We start from the raw sequence: 17,233 nt of genomic DNA on the forward strand, positions 1-17,233 counted from the left end.
GGCTTGAATTTTTTAAACACAAAGTTCAAAAACACAAACTTTTCATAACTTGAACCTTGAACTCTTCACAAGGTCATATCAGTGAATCGAAATAGGCTATCGGGATCAGTTGTGGTGTTTCTAAAAGGAGATAAGACCGATATTTCGAATTACCGCAGGAGTGAAAAATTTTCGTTGCATCTCTTAATATTTGCTCAGCACGCCAATGCGAAGCATTGGCGCATTGTACAAAACATAACTGAGACATGAATTGACATCCTGAATGATAAAATTATACACTGCAAAATGCTAAAAGACCATTTAACGTTGGCGAGGGTGTCGCATACAGCGGCTGCCCCCTATCCTCAAATCAAAAAGGAGGAATGAAGGAAGGAAGAAAGGAACAAAAGAAAGAAGGGGAAGTAACGAAGGAAAGAGAGAAAAAAAATTAAAGCCGTTCCAATCAACGTGAAAGCTGACAAAAGTGCAGAGAAAGTGATTCGCCATAATGGGCTGCAGCACCATTATCCGCTCACTGCTACCGCCCAAAGCAATTCAAATTTCCCGCCTCCATAGTGCTCGCACACTCCCTGCCTGCAACAGCGCCAGCGGGAGTTCTGTTCTTTTCATGCTTTTCCTCCTGCACGTATATTTTGCGTCAAATGTACCTGCAGTTTTTTTTTTTTTTTTTTTTTTGCGTTAAACAACGGGGAGATGTATGACAAGCGCCAGTGGTTCACGAGTTTCAAACAGTCATGACTATTTAAACCGCTTGGTTTTCGAATCCTCTGCGGGACGCCCTACGACAGAACGCCGGGCTCTACTTGGGTCTGTTACCTCGCAGCACTGCCCGATTCCGGCAGTCATTTGACATCGACCATTACAGCGAGCTATGACGACAAGGAGAGCAGCCCCTAACGTGCTCTGCACTTAAACCGACGGATTGGTCGTTCACTCACAGGTTGATGCAGTCTCCCGGCCACATGGGCAGCACCAGGCCAGCTCCCAGGATGCAGTCCAAGACAAGGTTGAGGCTGCGTTGTACCTCCTCTCTGAGAGAGAGAGAGAAAAAAATACATATTCAAAAACAATACGAAGCTAAGCCTGGATGACACAGTGGGAACAGGATGCACTTCCCGGAAAGGCTCAGCGCGAAAACTCCAAATGACTCCTAATTGACCTCAAGAGCCAACTAGGAATTAGTGTAACTTCTGCTGCCTCTCAGAATTTGATATTGGGATTGAGCTTATGCACTGCGAGCTAATCCCATGAACTCCAAGCAACTTGTCATTTTCAACTACCGTATTTACTCGAATCTGAAGCGCACCTTTTTTCCAGAAAAATAGGTCCCAAAATTACATGCGCCTTACAATTCAGTACGACTCAAAACTGCGGCACCGTATCGCCATCGACGTTTCAAGATGCCCGCTTGACTACTGAACACACAGCCTGCGCTTCGTAGTCAGCGCATGTTTGCCTTTGTTGTCTGCTTAGTCTTTTTTCTCGTTCCTCTGTTCTTTCCGCCATGGAAATTCCCACTGCGAAGACACGGCGGGATCACCACAATGCTGCATTTAAAAGAAGCAAGTAATCTTGTGCGCGGAAAGTGATGGAAATCGGGCCGCGTCACGTGCGTTTCGTGTTCTGGAGACCTGCGTGCGGGACTGCCGCAAACAGAAAGTGAAAATTTTCGCAAGCAAGGCGACACGGAAAGCGTTAAGTGGACCAAAGAGGGGCCGATATCCCTAAATTGAAGACCCGCTGGCGGAGTACGTGCAGCAGCAGCGAGCGGCTCAGAGACCCGTAACGACAGGGCTTCTGGGACGGTGGCGACTGCCTTGCCGGCAATAACTGGCACATTTTATTTTGTGCCACCTTTGGAACAAACCTTGCTTGTTCAAAGTGAGAAAAAGTTGCATTTTGGTATCAAAAAATGAAAGTCTAGTGGGAGTTACAATCGAGGACGTAGCGTTTTTTCTTCTTTGGACCGCAAAAAACGGGTGCGCGTTACAATCCAAAACGTGTTAGATTCACGTAAATACGGTATTTTTGGCCTGTAGTTTCCCCCTTTTTCACCCCCAACGGCTACCAGTGTTCATTTTCTAGCGAAGTCGGAAGCCACAACACGCTCCAGTGTGTGTGAGTGGATGGCCTGCCAGTGTGCCCACTGGGAACGTTTGGGGCACTTGCCAAAAATCCAGTGCCCTTCGCCTAGGCAATATGAGCCCAGTGTGTATGCGCTCCTAAAATTTTACTCGCACGTCACTGAAAGAAAGCCGTGCAGGTTAAAAAGAAAAAGTACAAGACATCTGCATGTGCCTTTGTGCACTGATGTAAATGAGACTTTAAAATTGAACTACAGCAGGAAGAAATGACAAAAAGAATGTGCACTCAAAGCACAGAACAAAAGATATGTCACATGTTGATTGGCAAACAATTATGAGCTCTTAAAAATCTGGTAAGTACTAACTGCATGTTTCCCATCATTCACTTCAAAATTGTAGAGTATGAGCACACTTTCCAACTTGGGTGGACGCTCGTGTGCACTGAAACAATGCCTGGGCAAACAAGAATGCAGCGGGCCCTTCTGCGCAACATCAACGTCCTCCGATACTCAAGAACCAATTTTTTACCAAGGTGTCGCCCCACTTATTCAAGACACATTTTCACTTGCCAATTGTGGAACAAAATAAAGAACACTCTTCTGGCTGGAAACAAACTCTGTGGCACACTTTACCCGACACTGGAGTCACCCAAATTGCAGTTTTTCACACCAAAGTTGCACCTAGGCCCCGATGTGCACCTCAGTGTAGGGCTACGGATCAATGAAGACCATGCAGGGTTCTTCAACGAAATCTTGCATGCATACGTGCTTTTGTTTTCAGCCGTTACCATGAAAAACAGCTCCTGCTGAGCTGGGCATCACGCCCTTTACAGTACCACAAGACACCTCAGTTATTTAACATACACCACCACAGGCCAATGGATTACAAAATCAACAGCATTCCACCCAGAGCGCAACCTTGAGGCACACCGTAATCCATCCGCTTCTCTCCTGAGCAGGGGAAGGACTCACCTGGACAGGGTGCGCTCTCCCCGACTCCAGAGGCCCAGGGCCTCCAGCTCTGGCCGCAGGAAGGCCTCCAGGAGCTCCTGGACGCAGGCCAGCTCTTCGGGCGTGGGAAGGTGCCACCGGATGCCCAGGTGCTCCAGGTCTCCTGCCTGGCCCCACTCCTGCGAGGAGGAGGGCAAAGGGAGAAGAGACGTGCTTTGACAACGCGCCTCAGCGATGCCACCCCATGGTACGCATTACAACCGAAAGTCATCCGCTGGGACTATTTTTCAAAAACAAGCGAAGGAGAAACATGCGAGAGAAAAACTGCTCGGGGCATGTTACTCAGCTTACGTGCTCTGAAGGTTTTTATCAAAAACTTCTTTACTGCAACACTGTGTTTGTCTCTCGTCCTCCACTTCTGTTTCTTCACCTCTCGGCACAAACCACTCTGACAGGCAGACAGCCGGCCGCAAGCCCCATGCCAGCTTTCCCATAGCTCTGCTCTGCACACACCTGTTCTACTCATGCGCCGCCATGTCCACCTGCCATGCAATACGAAGCTAGCGCTACAAGCACTGGGCGAATACCCCTGCCGCATGGCAATTCTAGTGTCGTTCAAAGTGAACGACATTAGCTGTTAATGACATTCGGCTTGGCCGTGCGGGTCTACACGGCGAAACAAGCGTCATTTGATAGTGGTAGCGGCAAAACAAATAATTTTTTTTTAATTAAAAAGAAGGAAATCACCGTTTTAAGTGGTACAAGTAGACATCACAAGCCGAGACAAGTTCGCAAAAAGTCCGTATTAGGGCCACGTATGCACTGGGGACGAGATTTTTGTTTCATAAGTACTCGTTTGTTTTTATTTGACAAACAATATGATGGGGAAAATATAAGTTTACTGAGCGTTTTTAGAAGCAGTATTTTTTGGTATATTACTGAACTTCCTGGTCTAGTGACGCGACACTGCTGTTGAGGCGACTCATTTGGCCACTGAGTGAGTTGCCCAACCTCATTTACCCGCAAAATGCCATTGGCCTCGAATGCCGTTCGATATTCTCGTGTAGCGCCGAACTAATGAAATTTGCTGTAATTGTCATTAGAACTGCCATGTGACAGGGGTATACCTATTGTTCCGGCACTGGCAATGTGCCGAAGTAGCGCTGAGGTAACACACTCAGCTCCTAACCCAGGTTCAATTCCCGTACAAACTCAAGTAATCTTTTTACTTACTCTTCACAGTTACTGGACAACAAGAGCAAACACAACAATGCCAGTTTTTTGCACAATCAGGCATTGAAAGCTATCGCCATTTAAGAAGAGGAAAGGACTGGCCATGAACGCTTTCCTTTCCCAAAACGGGTCGAAGCAGTGACGATTGGGAGAGTAACAAGAGTACAATGACGCCAGTGAGAGCAGAGACGCCTACCCTAGAGCCACTAAATTAAGGGGGGACGCGGCTTTCAACTTCGGAAAAATGACCAAAACATCGTTTTTTTGAAACCCACATATTCGGCTTCTATGTTTCCTATTCTATGCGTCTGCAAAGTTTTTAGGCTGAAAAGCGTCGCAAAGTGGCATAAAAAAATACTTTTGTCAGGCGCGGTGACAAACTATCAGCGCAAAAGGGCGAAAAAACGGCAATTTTCGGAGCGCTCTATCTCCGCAACGGTGCCACCGGGCGCAGCCATTTTGATATGGTTAGATCGGCCGAGCGATCGTCTTTCCGGTTCCGCTCATCTCTTTTATCTTCGTTCATTCACAAACGCACAAACGGCAGAAAAGAAACGACGCACAAACGAAGCTAGAAATAGATGCTGAAGCGCTATTGGTCATCCGGTCGGGGCGCAGAACAAAGACCCTCCTGATTGGATGTCACGGGCGCAACGCAAGATGGCGGCCGCCTGAGCTGCTTAGCGAGCGGTTTGAGTTCATTTTTGCCGCTTCGCTCGGCCGAGTTTCTGTTCAATCTATGGTATTCAACACGGACGTTATCGCGGTGGGAATGCCGGAGATAACGAGCCAGATTACGGGAAGTTGTGTGGCTCGAAAGGAGGAGGTCATCGAACTCTTCGTGGTGCGCGTGACTCTACCGTCGCCAGACCCCGGAGGGTGACGCGGTGTGCGCGCTTGCGATAGCGGTTCGTGAAGTGAACTTTTCGTCGGGTTTGCGATGTTTACACGCTTAGTTATTGCTGTGTTTTGACTGTGGGCTCGCTAGCCTTGAGAAAGAAACGGTCGACGCGTCAAACGCTGCGGCGCGCACGGCATAGCCGACGCGACGCGCATTGGAGCAGCACATGACTGGGCAACCGGTTACGATTGAACGCCAGTAGTTGTAATTAATGCCTGCGACGTTAGATTTAATCTTAAAAGCGACCTGACCAGCCATATAAGGTATAATCAAAGTTCGATATGTCGCGGTAAGCGTGCGCTGCGATGCGCGCGAGCCATATCGCCTTTTTTGCGCAACGTTTCCCGTGCACTTGTAATTTTCATGCAAACAGGTTTGAGTTAGTAATATAGGAATAAAAATATGTTCTCTGCATTAAAAATGTACGTTACTGTCGCAGCATTTAACAGTGATTTTTTAGTGAAATTATTGATACCATTGCTTAGGGCATACTGGCTTTGCTGCGAGAAATATTGGATGCCTTGAATGTCAAAAGTAGTAAAAAAATGTGCTCTTGCATAAAAGTTGGGAGTTATGCAGAATACTCTACGAAGCTTCAAAGTAGCTCATTTTCATGCTTGTGGTATGCAAACTTTTGGCAATGAACACCTGCACGTATGAGTACTAAGTTGCTGTGCCAGGCAAGATGATAACACATAAAAAAAGCCAAAAATGTTCAAATTTAAGTAAAAAAAATGCTTAACTTGTTGCCATGGTGACAACACTGCAAAAGGAGGCTGTTCAGTGCGATACAGCCAACCAGCTAACCTACTTTGCATTGAAAGCCCATTAAACCCATCTCCCCCTTCGTTTGGTCTGCAAAGTGGGGTATGTACTCTTCACAGAGGAGCTGAAAATGATGTTTTCTGGAAAGAGAAAGGCTGTAAAAGGCACTCCAATTTCAAGGCAAGGCATTCCAGAAGCCCCATGTTCAAAAGGACATGAAAGGCTACAACCGTGACGACTTTGGATAAGTGAAACCTATGTTGCAACTTCGGAAGCCGTTTTCTCAAAACGTTTTTTTTTTTGCCACCTGTGTCGCTTGTACCAGGGATTTATTTGTGACCGCTGGGTCTATTTTGATTCCGTTTCTTGCATTACATTCCTTGATGAACAGTTCAGGTCGTGACACTCTTGGTTTTCCAGATTTGTTTTTTGTGATTTTTTTATTCAAATAATCGTTCACAGTCAACATGCCTAGTGCACATTAACCTCTAAAAAAATGAAAACTAAAAAACATTGTGTTGTAAAAAAAAAATTCTAAAACTGTCACGACCTCGTCCATTCATTTGGGAATGCAAAGCACTTCGAACAAGTTTTCTATCATGTTTTATAAGCCGCTCAAGCTCGGTACAAGCGCAACAGAAAGAAAATTTAATACATAAAAAAGTTATCAAAATATTAGTTTGAAATTTTTATGGTGTTATCACGGAAGCATTTCCAGTTGCTGTGCCAATTTTCATCAAAATCCACAAAGAAATAAAAAAGTTGATTTTGAAAGCCACGTCCCCCCTTAAGGGGGGACACTGCTCTTAAAAAAACTTTTTTAATTTTTAAGTAAACTCTGTGAAACTTGTCAGTCTTGCTGCTTTTCCTCCACTGATTTCAAATATGGCATTATTTTTTTTGTTGGTCAATTAGGTGCCGAGATAATTAGAGGTAATTAACCATTTTTGGAGGAACAATAGACAAAACTGTGTTGGTAAGAAAACTGTAGTCTTTACATTTTCTAATACTATGAACACTGGTGAGTGCAATAAGACAATTAGTTTTTTGATGCGTCGCTTGAAACTAATTTTACAGCTCGTTAAACCTTGGTGGCAACACTGGCAAGGAGCCATTTTGAGTGCCAACTTTAAACACTGAAGTTTAATGAGCGGTAAAATCAGTTCCAAGCGATGAATGAAAAAATTGATTGTCTTATTGCACTCACCAGGGTTCATAGTGTTGGAAAATGTAAAGATTACAGTTTTCTGACCAACACAGTTTTGTCTATTGTTCCTCCAAAAATGGTTAATTACCACTAATTATCTCAGGACCTAATTGACCAACTAAAAAATAATGCCATATTTGAAATCAGTGGGGGGAAAGCAGCAAGACTGACAAGTTTCACAGAGTTTACTTAAAAATTTAAAGAAATAGTTTTAAGAGGGGTGTCCCCCCTTAAGAGTGACGACACTGGCACATGGTGGCAGCCATTTTAGTGCCTGATAACAGGGTGGCCAGCTTTATGCGCCCCGTTGCTGCCTAAATTCACAGGTAGAATTGGTCCGGGTGCCACTTGGCAACCATGACAGCTCTGTTTACTTTTCGAGAATTTCAAGACTGCGCGCCGGTGCGACAGGGTCATGTTCGGTTACGCTAGCGTAGCTTATTTAGTGGCCCTAGGTTATGCCAGAGCCACTAGAAAAGCTACACTTTTGTAATGGCTGCAGGTTCCGCCAGGCCACTCTCGTTCTTCCCCAGTGGGAAGCGAAGAAGGTGTTTTCCACCTTCGAGCTGGTTGAAACAGCTCGGTACAGAGCAGCACGGCTTCGCTACTCTGTCTGGGGCTCAAAATCTCATTCTCAACGTGTCATACAGCCACACCATGCCCCGAAAATCACGCTTTATCAAAGAACGCACGCACGCGGTAACACAGAGGCACCAAAATGTCAGCGCCCATGGTTCTTCTGGGGTAAACAAATGTCACGTGATGCGGTTCGACCAATGGCCACTGTCGGCGGCACACAACAATGACAGAAAAGAGGGCCGATACTCGGAAACCAGATCTAGCGGCTGTGGCCTACCCGTATGGGCAGGTGGGAGGCAAAGTCGAGGCACTCCTCCCAGGGGGTGGCGGTGCTGCGGTAGTCCAGGGGGAAGACCATGCTGCACGCACGCAGCATGTTGCGGAGCAGACTGCTGGCCAGCAGGTAGCCACGCCGCGAGGACAGCTGCAGCGTGCGGCCCAGCACCTGGCGCAGCGCCGGAACGTGCGGCAGCAGCTCCCGGCCGTCGCAGCGCACCATCTGTTGCACACACACAGGCACCACACATTGTTCGGCAAGTTGGTGCACACTTGCTCAACAAACTGGAGCTCCTGTGTCATTGTTCTTGTGTGCTGAGCGTCGCCCTTCATCTGTGTTGTTTTGTTTACCGAACTCTAGTTTCTACAACGTCTGCGCAGCCACGACATGGGGCAAGGAGGGTTTAGGGAAGACATGCTACTAGTCAGAATTCATTGCAATTCATCGAAATTGCTCATTCAATTAGTTGCTTCAACGAGCTGTGGTCAAGATTCTTCTTCCACCAATTATGTGCTACTCTTGGCACGGGTGCATGTATACCGCGGTACGTGAAACTGAGAAATCTGTCAATTTTTTTTTCCTGTGGGTGCCATCATACATCACTAACGCTGCAATAAACACTGGGGAACACTGAGATGCTGCAAAATTTCACGTCAGCACAATGACTTGCGAAATCTTATGTCACACATTCACAATATGCGCGGCTGTGGGCGATTTGTAGGTAACCGTACAGTGTTCCAAGCATTCGTCAAGCCACTTTGCAGAGTGTGAAAGACCAGCTAAACCTTTAAAGACAGTTTTTCTTGGGCTACTTAAATCTTAACATTTTGGTCTGTTGTACGTATGTCTGTGTGTCCCTCGATTCAGCTGCCCGGCCAAAGTTGAAAGAATTCTTGGGTGAGAAGTTCACATAGGCAAAGTATTTTCAATCAAATAAATCTAGAAAGATGTTCCATATTTGTCAACACATTGCTCAGTAAAAAAGATAATATTAGGCTTACACGAGGAAGAGGGTTGATACTAAACAGGTTGTTTGCAGTGTTCTTTGAAATAAAGTGTGTGCTCGATTTTTTCGAGAGGAAATTTGAAAAACACATGTGCTGAAAACAATGTTTCAACCACAAGATACAAACAAGGCTGGCAGCTGAGCCTAATGCCTATGGCTTGAGCGCCAAGTCCCGACAGTCCCAACCAGCAGTGCCAAGGCGGCAAAACTGAACTCCGCAAATCCCCAACGGGTAGACAGCTCGAGAGGTGGGCGGATGAGGCCGGAGACAGTTGTTACGTGGCACGCGCAGCAGGTGAGTACTGTCTTTCGACAACACTTGCAGCGACACGAGCAGATGCGGAGCCAATTTTTTCCCACCCCACGTGCCAAAGAATGGTGGCCACCCCCTCATCACCTCGGAGAGCAGCAGCAGGCCAAAGAGCAGCTCATCGTCCAGCAGTTCCTCGGTGACGACGTCCTCAGACTCAGTCAGTGCGAGCACCAGCTTGGTGAAGTGCGGCACAAAGGTGCCCAGGGCCAACTTGGGGTTCACCTGGAACGGTGTGCGTTGAACCGCAGGGCTAAACCAGTGCACTAGATCCACAGCTCGCCAATTTAGGAGCGCATTTTATGGGAAAAAAAAAAAAAAAAACAGGAACGAGAAGGCGGCTTTAAAGATTGCAAGAAGAAGTTTCCTTCACCCAGTTTTCTTGAAACAGTTCTTCCATTCTAAGATTCACTGTTGCGCAAAAGAACGCCGCCACAGATGGCTGCTAGGGCAGCAACTGCGAATGACAGCGCGGGTTATTTCCAGGACTGCATCTAATATTTCGAAGCCTATGTGCTTTCAAACGTAGTGCACACATCTCAATTTTTGCAAAAATAACTGTCCATTGTCGGGCGCATCAACATTTTTCAGCACACTCAACTATGATGCGGAATTGTGGTGTCCTCCCTGCAACTCCAATAAATGTCTCAAAAGAGGCATGGTAAACATCACGCATAATTTCTCTTGCCTGCTCTTTCCACTCCGCCTGGTGGTTGCAAGCCTCTATTGTGCTCTATTGTGCTTCTATTGTACCCTATTGTGGTTAGAATGCCATTACATTCAGAACTCAAAGGCCACTGCAAAAAATTAAAGCAGTTCCACTCAACAAGGAAGCTGTCAAGTGCTTAGCGGTGGTTCACTAGAAGGACCTCTCGACTAGTTCCAGCATCAGCATGGGTGTTAATACCAAATGTAGTCAAGAGAGGGCACCACAGCCCCTGAAAAGGCCCATAAATAGACACTGGATTAAGCTTTCCTTAATTGGGGGTAATTAACGTGTCATTCATGGTTTTTTCCTATTCTATATTATTGTGCCAATACATATTTGCGGCCTAATAATTGCAGCAGCACGGTGAAAAGATCGCCCCCAACTCTTTAGATACGAGTGACGTGCGCCTGTGGCACAATGGAATTGATATTGGCTTCGTAATGCGGGGGACCCAGGCTCGATCCTGACCAGGGAAACGGTTATATTTTCAAAGCCTTTATTTGGGTGCGTGACGCCGTGTGACAGCGGTGGCTAGTTACAGTAAAAGCTCGTTAATTCAAACTCGGTTAATTCGAACTTACAGTTAATTCGAACTGACGCCCTAGTCGCGGCACAGCCCTGTATATTTCAATGGGGGAAAGCTCCCGATACTTCTAATGCTTCAGTATCCAGAACGGTTCATTCGAACTGAGATCTCCTGAATTCCATCGCTCCTTGCAGAAGTCGGCCCAGAGTGAATACAATGAATTTTCGAGCGTGTGTTCGATAATGGTAACTGCGTTTTCAAGCATAAACAGCATCATTATTTCAACATTACGGCTCGTTGCTCATGTGCATGCATGTCAGCGCCTGTTTCTGGTATATAACTGACTGACCAATTTATTTTGTTCGCTGTTCGAGCTCCGTTAACATTATTTACGAAGTCACCTACCAACGTGTGCTAGCGCCTAATTTTCAACTCGTGGCTTCTTTGCGTTCTGCCCACGCAGTGTGGCGCGACGTCCATTCCTTCTAGTGCCTGTCCGCTAATTCGAACAATTTTACGGTCCCTTTCGAGTTCGAATTAACGAGCTATTCCTGCACTGCCCTGGACGGGCTGCAACAACCAGCTGGGCCCCTGAAATGCTCCGCACTTATTGCACCTTTTACATATCTAAAGTCTTCAGGCAGCAACACGGTCCTACATGTGACGGACCGGCGTCTATATGCGAGGCCAGCGGAAGCAGACAGCAGGCCAGGCTTACCCGAGCCATGCAGCGGCACATGTTGGCGACGTATCGGCCAGACACACGCGTTTCCAGGATCCGGCTGGACACGAAGGAATGCAGCTTCTTCAGGGCCGCCTGAAGTGAGGAGGGAAGAGGGAGCGAGTGGTTATCAGTTTCTGCCTCCAATCGGGCTCGCGAAAATCACACGCACGAATTAAACAGCAGCCATAAAAGGTGGTCCCACTCAATTTCATTTGAACTCAATCAGCCCTGCTACGAGGCTGACATAATTGGAGCAAATTAGAGGGCAAATATGGCCCTTCCTCGCAAGGCCATATCTGTTGCATTTGAAAAGGTGTGTCTCTATCTGTACTGGCTTAGACCATCTGAGGTTGTCTAACGGGTGCCAAAAAAAAACGCACGCACATAAAATCATTGGTGCCGCATTTTCAACCAAAACAGAGATGGAGTGGTGATGATCCAAGGCCATGAACTTGTGCTTAACGACGTAATGATTGAGCCACTGAATGATGGTGGGTGGCAATAATGGCCACATCATCTTTTTCCTAAACAGAAGTCGGACCTATGTAGCTATGTTGGTTAAACTATGCACTACAACAATATACCAATACAAGGCCTCGTTCAGCACTTGCAGGCATCTACAGACATCTGTCAAAGGTTGTCTGGGTAGCAGCAAGGCATTGCCAAGTTTGAATGAGAACGAGATAATATCAGTTCTCCGAAGTGCACATTCTGCAAGCATCATGGCAATATGGCTGCTTAGCAGCATAGCACCCTTAATTGTTTGGCAGACATAGCTCGTGGTTGTGACCAGGCCGTGAGAGATTTAAAAAGAAATTTGCAAATTCGTGTAGCTAGACGCCATTTACTGAGCACACCTTTAAGAAGGCTGCATTGTCCCTATCTCTTCGAGCGCCTTCTCACCTGGAAGATGTCCGGGGAGCACTGGGAGAGGATGCTGCTGAAGGTGGAGGCCAGGCCCACCTCGAGGATGTTCTCCTCCGTGTTCATCTTGTCCGTGTCCCGGTCCAGACGCGTCGGGTTCTCCAGGCTGCTGTTCTCAATCAGCGAGAAGCACCTGGAAAGGGGGAGGAGGGAACTCCTGATCTGGCCTATGCACACAAACTGGGAGAGGACAGAGACTGCGAGCCTACCATGCTGGAGGAATGGCACGGCCAGCGCTTCCGAGCCTATATCACGACAAAATATAACCTTGTCCAGTTTGAAAGAGCTAGCCGCTGGTAACTGCCAGCCACGAAATGTTTTTACAACCGAAAAAATTTCAAGAAATACGTAAACACTTGCATGTCAGCATTCAGGTGGCATGAACAAACAAGGCTAGACGCCCCACTACTATCACCCAGTCTTGTTTAAGTCTTGGCAGCGGCCTCACTGTTATTGGGACAAACAGTCTTTCGAGTGAACAAAACTCGTATTTTGCCTTCCTGGCATCCTTATTTGTCTCAGTTAGCCAACTAAACAGTTTGCCACATCAGGAAAGGGCCTTGTTTCCCCACTACTTTCTATTCCAATAGCAGACCTATTCAGCAACACAGCGGCTGCTGTTGCCTCTCGCTATGCCACTTAAGATCTCTGCTTTTAGATGCAACACTGAGAGGAGCATCTCTTGCCGGCGGCCCTGTCCTGCGTGCGTCCGTCGTCCACGTCCGCACAGCTGCGTCTCTCCTCCGCCCGCCTCCTCTCCTCTCTCCGATAGCGAACACTCTCTCCCAACATCTGCGGTCGCGCTGCACACTGTGTGCATGTGCAGTACTCTCTCTCTCTGCGGTCTCCTCTCCTTCGGGCGCGCTGCGCATAGAAGCGGAGTGCCGCGCTCCGGCCGGCCTCTCAGTCGTTGGTCGTCCGCGCTTGCGCTTGCTCTCTTGCCGTACTCGACGATTGCTTGATGTGACACCAATGGAACCCCCTTCAGCGTCGCATCACACCAGGGTTCCCGCGAGGGGAGGTGGGCATAATTCTTTCTTTCTCTCTCTCTCTTTCTCGTCTCAGCAAAGGCAAAAATAGGTTAAACTTTACTTTTTTCCTTTTTTCTTTAAATGTGGACCTATTGCCGCAACCACACATGTTACTAGCGCACACCATTCCATTACTTCTCTTCCCAGTTTACTCCTGTTTGAAAAAAACGTTTTCAGCATATGCGAAACTTTTTTCTAGGTAACAGCAGAAAACGACGTACAACTGAGGTCGAACCAGACAGCGGTAGGCCCCTCACACACCACAGGGACTTGGCCAACGGTGTGGGGAACTACACTACTATACTCTCAGTGTACATTAACCACTGCATTGTCCCAGGGACACAATAATGTGTGAAGCATGTCCACTTGAAATCAGATAACATAGGGGCTAGGCATTCGCTGCTTTCTAAAGCAACGTACCAGAGCAAATTATCAGTACCGAACACTCTTGATGAAACACCATGAAAGATTTAGAAGGTTCACGTAGCGGGTTTGCTGTGATCAGTTGTTGCTAAAGAATAAAAAGAATAACTGAAAAGATGCATACCGGCCCATGAGCTGAAGCACGAAGTCCTCGAAGCCCGCAGTGGCCAGGCACACGTCGTGCTCAATCTCACTGAGGTCCGTGCGCACCCCGACCGCCTTGGAGCAGTCCACCAGGGGTACCAAGGTGGCAAATGTCGAGATGAACTGGAATGTCACCTGTGTGATCATGGAGGGGGGAACAGGCGCTCTGAGTGGAAGCCCATCAGCAGCTACTGGCCGCTTACAACACTCACATTTGCCTTCACATTTCCCCTTTCAGTCAAGCAGCACCACAAGCAGGGTGACTGGCGCTGCCTCCCGGGCACTTCGCTACCTGTCAAAATCTTTGTTGCCCTCTTAGGCCTCATTCACACAGCCGTCATCTTCTCCGTCACGGCACCGTCACATCAAAAAAACCGCGACTGAGACGTAACGGAGTAGCGTTCGTACTGGAACTCTCCGTCAGAGTGCAGGGTCATTTGCCTAGTGATCAGTTTAGCCTAGAATTGAGCGAGCTTAATCTGAAGAGTAAAGAAAACGTCGTGATATATACGATACCAGGTGACTATAATTGCTGTAATGCAAAAATAAATAATGGCCTAGATTTTTACGTGTGCTCACTTTTCACTAAATTTAGCCGTAAAAGCTTAAGTGTTCTTATTGATTGGTTTATTGCGGGGCATGGTCCCATCACGTTGACGGAACGGAAACGTAGAGCTCAGCCTCCCGTCGCCGTCGCACCGTCTTCTGCGAGAAATCGCCTGAGAAACCGTCGCCCATGACGGAAGACAGCGACGTGATGGTGACGTGACGGAGTGAAAAACGGCTATGTGAATGATGCCTTAGCTGCATTTCTTCGCTGCATCCTCTTGTGACTCTTCAAAAAGCTCGTTCCTACACCGACCTCGGAATTCGGTTGGTCGCACCTTTCCTGAAGGGATCAACCTCTGGCCCTTCAACACCGAATCTTTCCCCCTTTCACCACACTGCCCATTCCTCAAAAACTTGTTCCTGTAACTAAATGAGATGCTCAAATCAAACAGACACTAGTGGCGGTATTAGGGTTAGCATCGTTAGGCTTAGCATTGACATTAGGCTTAGCTGAACAATACTTGCTGTTCGGTGAGTCTTCGATTCTTTTCAAACATTACCAAAAAAATAAACACAGGACACATGAAGTACAGATAGGACCAGTGCTAAAGCGTCCAGTTAGTTAAAGGAACCAAGCTGACTGCTTGTGTTAAGCCTAGCATTACGCCTAGCTAGGCCATAGGCCAAGCACAAGTCCATTCCGTCTTTTCTCTGTGTTTCGTACGTCTGTTCTGCGCTAACTTGAATTATGAATACTATAAACCAGGGGTCGGCAACCTGCTACCCGCGAAGCCGTATTACGCGGCACGACGCCAGCACCCCCCCACCTTCCCAGTCCCTTTCTATCTGAAGGCCGACATGACAGTTTTGACCTCAAATGGGGTTAGCCAGGAAGAAAGCAAGATAGCTTCCAGTTGATGTTGTCCCCAATCTTCACACTTAGCCAGATAACATCATCACTTCTTTCTATGCACACGTCTGGCCCCCCGCTGTCCAGCTCCCGCCGTGTAGGCTTCAAGCAACTCTGCCCTCTGCCTCTAAAGCGTGCCAACCCCTGCTATAAACCAACTACCATAAAGTTCCGAAGGAATGCCCACCCAAAGTACAGAGACATCAAGTGAAAAATAGGGATGGGCGAACTTTTGGGTCAGGTGCGAAAAACTACAAAAAAGTGGCTGAACCGTGAAGGAAAACTGCGGAGACATCAAGAAAAAGTACGAGATGGGCTAATTTTCGGGCGATGTGCGGATAGGACAAAGAAGTCACCACATCGACACATGAACAGACCATTCACGTTTATTTTATCCGCTCATTGTGCTCGCTAAAGCCATCAATTTTAAGAGGTGGGCGATTTTTGGGGGTCTTCTAGTAAATTGATTATTTCACCCCTAAAAGAGGGTGTTCTCTCAGATCTTCACGGTAGACAAGTAGCAAGTTATGCTAGGCGTAGCACTGCCGCCAGGCTTAAGAATGCACTGCAGAGTGCCACTCACGATGCACTTGCGGATGTCGTTGGGGTCGATGCCCGGCAGACAGCTGTTGAGCAGGGGAACCACGTGGGAGGGGCCCTCGGCGAAGAAGCGGCCTCCCTGCACCAGGCTCCGGGCGACCGCCACCACGCAGTGCATGGCCGCCGTCAGCCGGTGCGGCTCTGTCAACGTCTCCAGCGCCGAGTACAGCCTGCACAAAGGCAACAGGCAACAATAGGGCCACATCGCTTACCTGCCGTGTCAGCTTGTGATATACTGATTGATTGATTGATTGATTGATTGATCGGTTGAAGGGTTTAATGCACTGACACAGCGCAAGCGATGAGGCGCGCCGTAGTGGAGGACTCCAGATTAATTTTGACCAGCTTGGGATCTTTCACAAGTGCTGAGATCTCGTACGCAAGGGCGTTTTACTGTTCGCCTCCATCAGAAAAGCGGCCTCCACAGCTGAGAATCGAACCCGCATCCTTGTGCTCAGCAGCGCAATGCCGTAGCCACTGAGCCACTGCAGCGGGTTGCCTCATCAACTCAGTTACAGCACATGCGTTCTTTACCACGCGCTCCTTTTTAATGAAGCCGCCAGGAAACAATTTGCGACCTTTCCTGCAAGTCTGCCCTTTCCTGCACACGAAAATGCACGCACCACCACGGCGTTCAGCAGGCGCTCTGCTTTCAAAATTGTACTTTAGTACTGGTTCTGGCTACACCATCTGCAACTACAGCACAATGCAAAACTCGGGAGTAATATAATAATAAACAGCACGTGCAAGATATGCCTTTGCATTTCGTAGACTAAGCAAACGACCATGATAACAGCAGCCTCAAACAGAACAGCTGAACAAGAGAGTCTGCAGCAGCCAAATGCTCACAAAGACTACTCAACCCAAGTGAAAGCACGTACACCTCCTCAACATAAGAGTAAAGCTCGAGTTTCAACACTTCCGTCTTCATTTTCTAGGACCTTCCGGTAGAGTTAAAAGGAGAAAAGAGAGAGGACGCACCTCTCGATGACAGGCGGTATGACGAGCTCCGGCCGAAGAAGGGCCAAGTTCTGGAGCGCGACGGCCGCTCCGGAGCTCCCGCCCTTGCCGAACATGGACAGCAGCACGACGGGACGCACGCTCTCCACAAACGTCGTCACGTCCGCATCCGACATGCGGTGAGTCTCGGGCACCGTAGGCTCCCAGGATGGTGGTCGGTAGCGCTCCCTGCGAGCACCATCGCGATCATCACTCCCCATCTCTTTCATCAAATATACCGCATTCACTCGATTCTAAGCACCCCCTTTTTTTCCAAGATCACGATGCCCAAAGTGAGGGGAAGGGGGTGCTAAGATTCAAAAAACCTAAATTACCTCCTCCCCCAACCTCCACTTTCTTTCACGGCCATATTTCGACGAGA

At 47.8% G+C, this 17,233-nt stretch overlaps 1 protein-coding gene across 1 annotated transcript in view; it reads right to left on the reverse strand.

Annotated features, from left to right (window-relative positions):
- Positions 1-17,233, reverse strand: part of LOC144149793 (proteasome activator complex subunit 4-like) — an 85,745-nt gene that overhangs the window by 48,384 nt on the left and 20,128 nt on the right. The window contains exons 10-18 of the mRNA XM_077681434.1: positions 16,834-17,040; positions 15,836-16,022; positions 13,774-13,928; positions 12,175-12,328; positions 11,266-11,364; positions 9,400-9,537; positions 7,997-8,218; positions 3,056-3,213; positions 939-1,031 (exon numbers count right to left, since the gene is read on the reverse strand). Coding sequence (XP_077537560.1) covers positions 939-1,031; positions 3,056-3,213; positions 7,997-8,218; positions 9,400-9,537; positions 11,266-11,364; positions 12,175-12,328; positions 13,774-13,928; positions 15,836-16,022; positions 16,834-17,040 — 1,413 coding nt within the window. The remainder of the gene's footprint in view (positions 1-938; positions 1,032-3,055; positions 3,214-7,996; positions 8,219-9,399; positions 9,538-11,265; positions 11,365-12,174; positions 12,329-13,773; positions 13,929-15,835; positions 16,023-16,833; positions 17,041-17,233) is intronic.

The sequence above is a fragment of the Haemaphysalis longicornis genome, unplaced genomic scaffold, assembly GCF_048455015.1.
Source record: "Haemaphysalis longicornis isolate Haplotype H1 unplaced genomic scaffold, Haemaphysalis longicornis Haplotype H1 scaffold_8, whole genome shotgun sequence".
Taxonomy (NCBI): Eukaryota; Metazoa; Arthropoda; class Arachnida; order Ixodida; family Ixodidae; genus Haemaphysalis; species Haemaphysalis longicornis.